General features: G+C 35.0%; 1 protein-coding gene across 5 annotated transcripts in view; it reads right to left on the minus strand.

The window, feature by feature from the left end:
• Window positions 1-12,291, minus strand: part of IDE (insulin degrading enzyme) — a 70,450-nt gene that overhangs the window by 32,433 nt on the left and 25,726 nt on the right. For all 5 annotated transcript variants that reach the window (XM_056351174.1, XM_056351176.1, XM_056351171.1 and 2 more), the window contains exons 12-13: window positions 3,242-3,344; window positions 2,131-2,253 (exon numbers count right to left, since the gene is read on the minus strand). In XM_056351174.1, coding sequence (XP_056207149.1) covers window positions 2,131-2,253; window positions 3,242-3,344 — 226 coding nt within the window. The remainder of the gene's footprint in view (window positions 1-2,130; window positions 2,254-3,241; window positions 3,345-12,291) is intronic.

Below are 12,291 nucleotides of genomic sequence, written 5' to 3' on the forward strand. Positions count from 1 at the left end.
AAACATGAAGTTAGCTTCACAAAATTCCCTGCTAATGCTAGCATTAAAACATGTGCTGTTATGCAGCACTACAACAGCACAGTTACATGTTTTAGACTAAGAATACAATTGTGTATTTAATGCTTTTAGTGAAAAAATACTAATGCATTGTATGTTGTGGTAATGAAAAAAACCACATGCACTTTTAGAAAAAGTAGTAAAACTAGTTTGAAATTAGTTAAAAAGAACTGTCACCAAAATTGTTTAGAATAATCTCCTAGTAAAGAATCTAAACAGCCTCCTCAATTGCTTTTTCTCCCACAAAAGCTGTGAAATAGATTCTCTCTGTTCAGCTCCAAGCTAACTTTACCCCCCTCAACACCTTTTCTTTTAATTGCTTTGAACTGAGTATGTAAGAAGAGAGAACTTTTAAACATAAAATTATTTCCCTTTCTCATATTTTTGAGCAGATGTTCTTCGCTTCTCAGGGATTTGGCACGTTACTTTCATCCTCCTTTTTGCATAAATGTCTCTCACAGCACACCTTCCTCTATACAATATTCAACTCATACTGAAATTACAGCTTCTCTCTGAGACAACAAAATTTTTAATCTGTTGAATTGCTACTACACAGCTATAGAATACATCTTGCATCATGGACAGAATGATAAACAGTAGAGCCTGTCTGTAGTACTGGAGACCTGATCCAATAGCTAGAGATCACTAGCTACAGTCCATAGTTCAATTTGGCCCTCCAGCCAAAGCCCATATCCTAACTTCCCTCTTTCCTGGGGGTTCTTTTCAGGGCAAGATGTACCATTACAACAGAGGCAACCTAGTGACATGCTGCCAGTGAAAATGGCCATCCTGTTCCTGCACTTAAGATCCCATCCCTCCCCTGCTCCACAACACTGGTCCAATCCATAGTAAGCTCACTTAGACATATAAAACAGCAGAAAAATCGCTTTTTTTGTACAGCTTATCTCTGTTGATTTAGTTCTTGCAGTGCTCTGCTGTGGGGTCAGATAAATGCCAGGGCCCACAAAAGAAAAATGGCACAGGCATACAGCTGGGGAAAAAATGAAAGAGATGCAGGCAAAACAGATAGTATCTATTTCACCAAGTACAAAAGATTAGAAACATTTTCCCTCAGAAAACAAAGAAAAAGGAAAAACTAAAGCAATGCATTTCTAAAGCAATGATGCCTTAAAACAAAGCTTTTGTGTGGATCAATTGCCTAGCTGCTACAGAGACAATGAAGGACCATCAAGTTTCTGTAGCAAACCAATTAGTGTTACTTAATAGAGCCACAGTATGTGTCCCTGCCAAGGTTTAGGGTTTCAGTTCAGGATGAACATCAACATAGGCTCGAAGTCTTTCTCTTCAGAATACTGCTTCAAGAATATACCTGGAATGCCCTGTGCGGAACAAATAAATATGTTTTCCTGAAGGATTACTTTGACCTAAAGTAGACTTATATTAGTGTGCAAAAAGTACTCCTGATTTGAGTATTCAAGCTGAAACATAACATGTAATTGTAGAAGACTTTTCCTATTTAAAGTCCGACTAAGCCTAGAACAGAGACGAGCATTAGCAAAGACAACTCCACTTTAGTAGTGAGAAGTATTTTTAAAGTAAATTTTAGGTACTCAAAATAACCTGAGATTTGCTAAATGTATTGAGATCATTACATGATGCTTCCAGGAGACTGGAGAGTGATGTTTATTTACGTGTTTACATCTCCCTCTCCCTTTTTCTATGCAATCACAAGCTTCTTCCATACACAGCTACACAAGAATAGCCTTGTCTACACCCTCAACTTACTGAACACTGCTCAAAAAAATTAATAAGAGTGGGAGTCACCCTTCTGCTGAATAAACAGCTTTAATATGAGTTCTATCAATTTTTAACACATTTTCAAAAGGGCAAAGAGAGTTCAAGCTGTTTGTAGATACATTTTTGTAGGAAACCAGTCATAATCCAAAGTTCAGCAAGAATTAATTTTCTACTGTCTTTCTAGCAGTATCTTTTTGTACTTTTTTGTTTATTTGACTTTAGAATATTACATGATCTGTATTTTTAAAACACACAGGAATTAACTGCTAACTTCCCAGAAGGTTAGCTAGCAAACAGAACAAATACAGAGCTTACCTTGACAAGGGCAGGGTACTGTGTTGCATCTTTTTCCAATGGCAAAATCTCGAAGTTTGTAGGAATGAACTCATTCTTCATTGGAAGCTTGAATTTCCCATTGAGGTCAGCATTTTGCCATTTCTAGATAAACAGAAGAAACAATGAGGCAAAGCAGAATTTCTGCTTAATTAATGGATATATACTTATTTATTTTATGCTGTAACAAAAGATTTAAAAATGTGTTCCACTAGCTTATGTGTAAATACTATTAACATAACAGGGAAAGAGAGAAATATCTGGGAAACCAAAAAAAAAAAAAAAAAAAGTTGGAGTAGACTATCAGCAGGATGAAGTGCTCTGAGGAAGAAGGCAAAAAGATAAAAAATAATTCTGAAAAGTTTACAGTAGAGTGGAAGGTGGTTCTATGTCTCATTATTTCTGCTATTCTGAACTCTAAATGAAGGTATTAAACTAAATACATAAGCAAGAATTGTAATCAAGAACATAAGTATGGACAAGCAAAAGGGAGCGAAGTGTTCCTATGCAGACTGTATTCAACATGTGCTCAGCAGGTCCGATTTAGCTCTAGGATGTATTTTATAGCCATCTCTTCTTAAAAGAATAGATCAGTCCTTTACTGGAGTTTTGATTTTTAGAAGCTCATATAATTGGCAAAACATACTGATTTTTTGCAAAAATCAGTCTCAGAAACATGTTACATAGAGCAATTATAAAAAGATCCCTTGATCCCTTTCTTAAGAACAGATTAGTTCATTAACATTTAATAGAGAGTTTTAAGAAGTTAATGCCTACATTTTTAAGTAGCCACTGCATATTATGGACCTTTTATATATTAAAATGGTATAATATTCCCTGTACTTAACACAGTTTAAAACCATTAAAAAGTAAACATCCTGTCATACATATTTGAAATCTAAAGACTAGCATATGATCCTTACTTCTCATCAATACTTACTTCTCATCAATACTAAACAGACTCATCATACAATTTTCAAGCTATGCAGAGCAGCAAATTTAAGTTCTCCCTCCAACTAAATGGAAAATTACACAAAGAATTTACAACTCCTTCACTTGCAGATATTAGAATATATCAGAAGTTTTAACATGCCTTAATAACTTCATCAGAAATTGCTTCTTGCTTGTACTGTGTTCCATACCAGTCTTCAGTTCGATCAGTTTTTCCTTCAAAAGACTTGGAAACTATTGCAACTCTGAAAACAAAGAGAAGCAAAGCACTTGGGCATGAATGTGTCTGAGAAAAGACTGCGAGATATTATTCAGGGCAGTATTTCTGTTCCATCACCAGAATGCATTTATTTCTGGAAATGGTCCCTGGACAACTACAAAATACATTTGGATAGCAAGTACACGTATACTGAACTACACACTGAGTTTAACCATGAAATCAAGTTATCAGCGTAATTAAATTTTACTGGGTTTCTGAAGAGTTTCAGCCTAGAGTTACACACAATTATTGTTGCATGCAATTTCTATTTTTTAGATTTTGTCCTTGTTCTAGAAAACACAAAAAGCAGTCCTTGAGATATTCTATGAAATTAATGAAGTGACTACAATATTTTTCATACTACCTGTATCAACACTCAGATATATGGAAATACTGATTACAGAAATATTATTTCTGACGTAGCATTTTAGATTATGTTATTGCAGTTTCACCCTCCCATTCATAATCTGATAGTTAAGAGTTTCTTCATTTTGTATCATTCTCATATTTTCATTTCAGATTGGTATCTGCTTTCATATCAGATTGCTATGCCGCCCCCCCCCCCCCTTTCTTTTTTGTTTTGTTTTGGGGTTTTTTTGAGGTGAAGGGAAGAAAATCAGCAAAATCAGGAAGATTGATACTTTATACATTCAATACAGCATAATTATAATCAATTAGAAACCTGAATCACAGAATTTCTTTCTCAAGTTGGAAGAGGCCTATACAGAGTTCAACTTGCTGCTTCTCACAGCACTACCTAAAACTAAACCCTATGACAAAGAATATCATCCAGATGCTCCCTGAACTGAAGAATACACTTAAATAAAAGGAAATCCAGAATAAAGGAAACTACAAATTTATCAGTATTTTTTCAATAGTTTTCATAATAGGTATCAAGAAAACTCCTTTAATCCTTTTTAACAACCTACAACACAAGAGACTATTCAATGGAAGTAGCTACCCTTAAATATAAATTGATTATAAGAATTCTGAAATGGTCAAAAAAAGGTAGCACAATTACTTCCTACATACATTTAACAATCCCTAGATGCTGAACAGGACAATAACCAACTGTCAAATCTTCTGCAGATGGCTAAAATGCACATTAAAACATCAAAATATACACAATGTTGAGTGTTCTCTTTTTTTAATCACAGTTATCTTCAAGGCCAGGAGCATTCTGTTGTATATTTCTTATGTGCACGGTAAAGTGGGCTGTAAATCAAAACAGGCATAAGGATGTGCCTCAAACTATAATACTTCACAAACATGTTACTGGAGAATCCCCTTGGGACTAATTTTGCAATACACTGAAAAGTTTAAATACATGGATTATTAATATGCCTATGTCCTCACCCCTCCTTTTTCACCTAGTTTTTACACATAAATGACTAAATTATCCAAGAAGGTTGAAGAAAACAGGATTCTGCTGTATTTAGTTCTAGATTCTCCTATCACGAAGATTCTCAAATTATTATTTAATCTATGTGTTGCAGTTTGAGTAGCAGAACAGTGGGGTAAGTAGCTAGCATTAGATGCACTTAAATGACAAGTACATCTCAGATCCACATGGGATTGTAAAGACACATTCTCTAGCAGTAGATTAAAAAATTAAAGCAGGACTCTAATTCTGAGACATAAATCATACACACTACAGAGGGGCAATCAAATCTCACGTTTCAGGGATGTAGATTTCCTCTGGGTTGAGGAAGGGAGAATTTTTTACTCCCTACCTTTGAAAGAACATTAACACGCACAGATGCACACACATACACATGCACAAAACAACTCCTGCTCCTCTGCAAAAGTTGTACAGTATCCAAACCAGAATAAGAATATTCATCTTCAAGAGATACATTATTTCATCTCTCATTGCAAATGGCAATAGGAATGGTTAACATTTTTATTGTGACTTCATATAAAATTGTTTCATGTTTGCATGTTACAAGTATTTAATTTTTTATATAAAAGGAACAATACTATATAAATACTCAGCAAAGAACTAAGCACTTTAACCTTGGACAATATCTGCAACACAGCAGATACTAGCTCAGTCAACAAGGTGAAATCTATTAGAGATATTGTTGTTTACATTAAAATGAGCCATAGAAATACTCTACTGTTTTGCATTTTAACTTGGACAGCTGGTGAGCAAAGGCTCTACGATGTACAGATGAAGTTGCTAAGAGACTATAAAAACCATAAAGTCTATCAGAATTTCAGAGCAACCTATCAGGCTTTTCCATCCATTAAATAATAAATAAATAAATAAATAAATAGAATCTTAAACTAAAAGATTACCCTGATAAAAGTCCAATAATCATGCAGCCTGAGCAGACAAAGGTGTTTTACGCTAGAATACGCAGATGTCTGTTATTCAACATTATCTCCTTCTACCCTTCTCCAGGGTACCAATGCTCAAGCAGTAGTGACAATCCAAGCATCCAAAGATTTGCTGTAGGAACATACTAAAATTTAAGAGCTAGAAATAATGGTCTGCTCTATGTATAGAAAATGAAATTGCAGAAATCAGTACTGCAATTCTTGAAGCAGTTCTGCTTCAAGGGATCCTCCTGCTCTCCCCATATCCCAAATCATTACTGGAATGTTTACTTATATTTTGAGCTCTCAGAAACATACCCACAACCACATGAAACAAACCAAAAGGCATTTTATCTGCCTGAGACTTACACTCTAAACCAAGACAGGAGCATCATCAGCAATGAACACAAGGACAGGAAAAGAAGAGGGGAAAAGCACCACCACAGTTAAGTTGTCAGCTATGTAACATTGCTTTTGCTTTTCATTTCTGTGTTGTGCTGTATAGCACTAGGAACATCCGCATGGTTTAAGACAGCACTGGAAAATCAAGACAGGCAATTAGGTAATCTTTAATAGGACCCGCTTATAACATATTTAAACTCAACAAGTGCAATTAGGCTTCTAAGCATTTCATGAACATGCAACACCGTTGAAAGTGTAAATGCAGTTTACATCTATATGTACATTCTTGTACGTACAGTCCTCAGTTATATTCAATTTTAAAAAACAAATGCAATTTCTATAATGTGATACATATTTTACTAGACACCATCTTGTTTTTCACTCTCCTGAAATAAGTACAAGTGACGGATCCACAGAAGAGTGTTACTTGGGAAGAGAATGTGTGCCTTAAAATGAATGTACTTCTAGGAAAGATTACGTACTATTACATTCCAGATGTACATCACAAAACTCAAGCTTCTAAGGGTGGAAAAAGTAATAGACCTTGAGACCACGGTATTTGTTATATTAGTAACAGATATGTCAAAGCAGATTTGTTGCAAAATGAATTTATACTTAAAATGGAACAATTGCTTTTTTTAGGAACTAATTTAAACTTTGTCTTCCGAATGATTATATTGTCAAACAGCAGAAAAAACTACAGGTATCTTATCCAAACGCATAAAATAACATGACTGAGACAAAAAGAGCAAAAGCCTAGAATTTTTATAACCTCCCCCAAAACCATCAGTAAAACTCATGCGAGGCAATACAGGCTGTTCAAAGCCACTTCCACACAAATCTAATTGGGTAAGAGGGGAAACTACAGAGATGCTGCTGGGGTGCAGCATTCTAATCATTCTGCAGAAGCATAAGTAATTTGCAAGGGTTCAGTAAAACTAAGTCTCTACAAACACCATGGTTTGTATGGGGAAATAAGCAAATTGTGATTTTCAAATTCTTTACTCAGATACAATGCAATTAAAAGATGAACACATACATTCCGTATTTGTAACATGTTTATCATCACAGATGAGCATCACCCACTGCACTGAAATAACTGTTTGCTCAGTATATGTGAAATACTAGCCCTCAGAAATTTCATTTTGGCATTCATTTTATTTTTCTTCCCTCTAGGAGAGTACTAGTACTGCACTTCAGATATCAAAAGAGGAAAAATTCCATCTACTATCAAGGGGAAAATGTTCTTTAGATGCTTAATCTGATGAGTCACTAGCTTCTTAAATTTTAATAAGAGCATTTATTCTGCAGATGATGAGGGGAAAAAAATTGTATTGGAAATGACGGGGAAATTACATTTGTCAGCTAAGATTGTGACACATGCCAAGTCTTATCTTCACAGATGGCTGGCAAAACTCAGTGCAGTTTGAACAAATAAAAAATTATACTTACATCTTAAAAAGGTTTCTCTCTTAGGGAAATTAAGCCACTAAATGCAACAAGTAGTGTGCGGGGGCAGGAGGGGGGAGGAGAATATGAAAACTTCCTGTTATGGTTCAGTCAAATAGAAGCACATATGGATACTTGGCACCATCTGTGAGTATGGATATTTTTCCATACTTTTTAAAAACACAGTTTGTTAAGAAAATAACAGTTGAAAAGCTGAACTTTTTAGAGAAGACATTGAACAGCAGTTTCTAACCGTGAATGCAGCTACCTCAATATAGATACGCCAAGAAAAGTTCTTAGTGTAGGTGAATACCACTAGGGTTATGAAAAGGAAATTACGAATAAAATCATAATACAAAGGAAAAATTCATATCAATGGGAAGTAAACCATTGCAAGACACAATTTATGCAAGGCATAAAAAGAAAAAACCAAACCAAACAAAAAAAAATCCAAAAGAAAAAAGAAAGCAGCAGGTAGAGTTGGGATGAAAAGGGAGAACAGAAAGGTAAACATGAGTGTAAGTATCAGTAAAGAGCAGATAACCAGAACACTATATAGATACTTAAAAGCACATGTCCAGTTTTTTGTAAGTATATACAATTTGCTCAAGCAATGACAAAAGAAGAAAACTAGCTACTGGATTGATAGTTTACTACATGCACATAGATACAGCCATAATTAGAAAAAAAGTAAACCACAAGGGGACCCTTTTATTAGTATCTATAATCTCAACTCATTCTTTCAAGAGAGCCCACTGAAAATGCAAATCGACAGTGGCTTTCTTAAACTGTTGGTAACAGACCATGAAATCACTTTTAGTAATATTTAACTAAGTTCCCTCCCCCCACCCCCAAGTTATCCTACCTTGCCAGCAATTTAAAATAAAAAAAATACTATAAAATTGCATTCCTTGTTATATTTTACCATACTTTTTAAGTATCTTAGTCAAGTAAAAGATAAAAAAATCCCTAATTCATTTCATTCTACTTTTAATTTCAAAAGGTAAGTGCCTAAAATGTGTCTACAAGGAATATAGTTTTGTTTCCATCACATAAAAATAGGTAGGTCTAATTAGCTCAGATGTGTAAACACCTGATACCTCGAATAAAAACATTTAATACCCACTAAAATTGAAAGGACTTATACTTCTACATCTGAGAAAAATCAGCTTTCAGTATTATCATAGAAGCACAACTAACTTCTGAGTCTACACTGAAAAACCATGTAATATAGAGAAGCACATAAAAGCAACAACACTATCTTAAATTTGGTTTGATGTTTTGGGTTTCTTTTTATAACTTACAGTTTTGGAGAAGACAAATAGTCTGAACATAAAGAGAACTAAGGTGTGAATGTATAGCTGTTACGGCAATAGCAAACACTAGCATGGTTTTAGTCCACACATAAAAAGCAATACATTTATTATTACTCGGATCACATACAATTCTAACTCAAAGTGTGCATGCTGCTACATCATTATAGTCCTCCCGCAGGCCTCATTCAATCCATTTTAGAATACCAGTGCTTTGCTGAATTCTGCTGTTAGAACTCCACATAATCAGTCTCTGTTAACTCTAGTTCGTACATATTTAGATTTAAGCTTTAACAGGACAGCTGCAGGCACAGCTGTGGGCATCACATCTGAAGCCTCAGAGAACTAACCTACCTGTATTTACTATCTTTAAGCCCTACTAAAATCTCTGTAACAAAAAGAACATAAAATTTCTTCAACAGTGAACTGAGGAGGCCATAAACCCAAGTACATTCTGATTTTGAAAGTCCCTTTATCTCCCAAAATTTACCTTTTTTATTCAAAAGCTTAAAATTACCATAGCATTATAATGTATTTCTTAAGCCATGTAAAGTGAAGAGACAATGGTATTTAGTCCTGAGGGAAGACTAAACACAACGTATTTCTAGCATCCAAAAAGAAAGCACATTGACAACAAGCTAGAAGCAAGCAGGGTGAGACCCAAGACATTTAAAGCCCGAGATTACATGGAAACCCACATACATGGAAGTTACTAAATGACCATCCCTATCTGATCACAAACTTTCTTGATTCAGTCACCATGCCGCCATCCCCCTTCCATTATGGAAACTTTTGAGGCCTTCCTGTACAGAAGAGGATACCTATTCTATCAAATTTAGTTTCCAAAACAGCCCCACCACTGTGCCTCTCCACTCTAAATGTACTACAGTTTGCTACTTGAAAAGTCACATACAGAGCATTCAGAACAGGCTGAATTGATTTAAAAAGCTGAGATGAAACTGTCGCCATTATCCGAAGGATCAGTGCTTCCCAGTTGTTTCAAATACTAAAGCAGATCACCTTCAGTTAGTGTTTGCTCTAGATGTTTTCCATCTTGAAAAAAATCCTTTTTATTTGAAATTAATCCACAATTACCAAGTGCAGAGAATATACTCATCTCCAGCAAGTCACTTTGTCCAATGTGAGAAGACTGATGTAACTCTACAAAATTACTATAAATAAAAGATACATATAATAGTAAGCAATTGTTTTCTTTGGTTACTAACATGTCAGTTAAGTTACAGCTAAATTCCATCCTTTTAGATTTACTTTTTCTTCTCTCTCTCGTAAGATTCTTGCTCATTTCTTGCCTGCCCCCCCTATTTTTTTTTAACCCAAGGACAAAGAGGAATGCAGATTTGAAACTGCAAGTGCAAATATGCGCTTATATTAATTAAAAGAGCATTGTGAAATGGCTCTTTATTACCTATTTGAAAAAAAGCACATCACATAACATTCTAAATTCTTCTAAAAATTGTTGCCGCTATTCTTGTACCTCTGACCACATTCTATAGACTTGAATTTTCTCCCTCTACCTGTATTCTCTACAATTTCCTTTCTCACCAAATAACTTTTGAACAAGGTTAATTATGGCTATTTTATGCTCAAGTACCGTCAACTGGAAGGAACTGTCAAAAGGCTGGCATAGCCAGCAACAGGAGTGACACAGAAAAATGATGAGAGGTCTGTGGCATCCAGCAGCTTCTGATCGGTTTAAACAGTCTATGAATGTATTTACATATATTAAGCTCCTCTAGCAATTTTTGAAAATTTAAGCAAGCAGATGCTTTGGAAGTTCTCTGGCTAATAACAAAGACCCAGTTTACATTACAGAAAGGTATCCTTCCCTAAGATAATATTGACTGTTTTCTTGCAGTGTCAAGACCCATATAGTAAGGCTATGTGAAGCGATAATAAATGCCAGATGTGATTAAGCACCTGTATCTTGCTTACTAGATCAGTGTAAAAAAATGGTTTACCTATTGCTTGTAAGCAATTCTAAAAACAGTTACAAAAGTTAAAATTCATGTGGAATTTGGTTAAGCTTTCTTCAGAGAAAAAACAATTATATATTCTGTCTTTTAATTACTAAAAATACTCTTCAGGTTAAAGGTAAGCTCTTGTATCAAATTTCCAAGAAAGTCGGTAGTAGATCAACATGCAAATACATCCAAAATATAAGTATTTAATACAACAGGAGACAGAACCTGGAAATTTTCTCTACTGTTTGTTCAAAATATGATCTCTCAAAATATTCAAGCTTCAGTTGCAGTATCCCACACACATTACACACAGACGCACACCCACACACAAAGATATAGGCCCTTCTTTAAAGGGCATTAATTACTATGGCAACTACTGTCACTGACATAGGCAGCTCCATTCTATCATTACTGGTATAACCCTAGAAACACCAGAACCACATGAATCTACAAGACAGATTTTTGTCACACAAATGAGCATAGTGAAGGCATGTGCCCAAACTTTTAAATAATTCACAGTAATTTCAGAAGACTGAAATATATAAACACTAGAAATATATGAATGCATGCCTTGCTGTCCCTCTATATCCAACACTGTCTGAAATTTCAGCGTGGAACACATTCAGAAACAGACCCCCTCAAAAATCACCATTATTTATTTTATAGTATACCTGGCTTCCAAAACACTGATAAACAAGTGTTCAAATACAGTAGGACTGATATACAGAATCACAAGCAAGAGCTTGTTTCTGTTTTTCATACATTTTCAATAGTATCCTTACACCACTGATTTTACAATTTATTACAATATACACAAAACATATATTAAGAGAACCAAATTGCAAACATTAGCAAAAAAAAAGAAAATTCAGGCTCCAATATGATAGTGTAACTGTTGCCCATGCACCCTTCTAGTAATTAAGATTGTACCATATTATACATATCGATATATGCACACACAAATTCATATTGTTCTACTGAACCTCTGCCCTGTTCAGTGCACAGAACAATTAAGATACAGCTATTCAGTATTTTATGTTTTGCTCCACGCATGACCTGACTTCTCTTTCCAATATTCGCATCTTTCTCTAAATAAACAGAATTACTACAATGTCTCTTCTACAGCACTCAGTGTTACAGGAACAAATTTCATATTTTAAATACCCCAAGAGACGTTATTTTCATAGACAAGAAGCAGAAGCACATAGAGATACACGGAGTTATACAGTACCCACTCATTTGAGATGCTCACTTTAAGACTTCCCCCCGCCAATTCTTCACATTGTATGGTACCTCAAAAGGTTAAAAGCAAAACTTCTGTTGTTTGTAGATTCAGATGCTCAGCAATCCCTCTAGTTAGGCCTTAAAATCTCAGGCATACTCAAGAACATGAAAAGGAGTAAGTAATTACTGGCCTGCTGTGAAAAGTTTGTTTTAGGAGCTTGTCTCATGCCATTTAAGAAGC

The sequence above is a fragment of the Falco biarmicus genome, chromosome 9, assembly GCF_023638135.1.
Source record: "Falco biarmicus isolate bFalBia1 chromosome 9, bFalBia1.pri, whole genome shotgun sequence".
Classification (NCBI taxonomy): domain Eukaryota; kingdom Metazoa; phylum Chordata; class Aves; order Falconiformes; family Falconidae; genus Falco; species Falco biarmicus.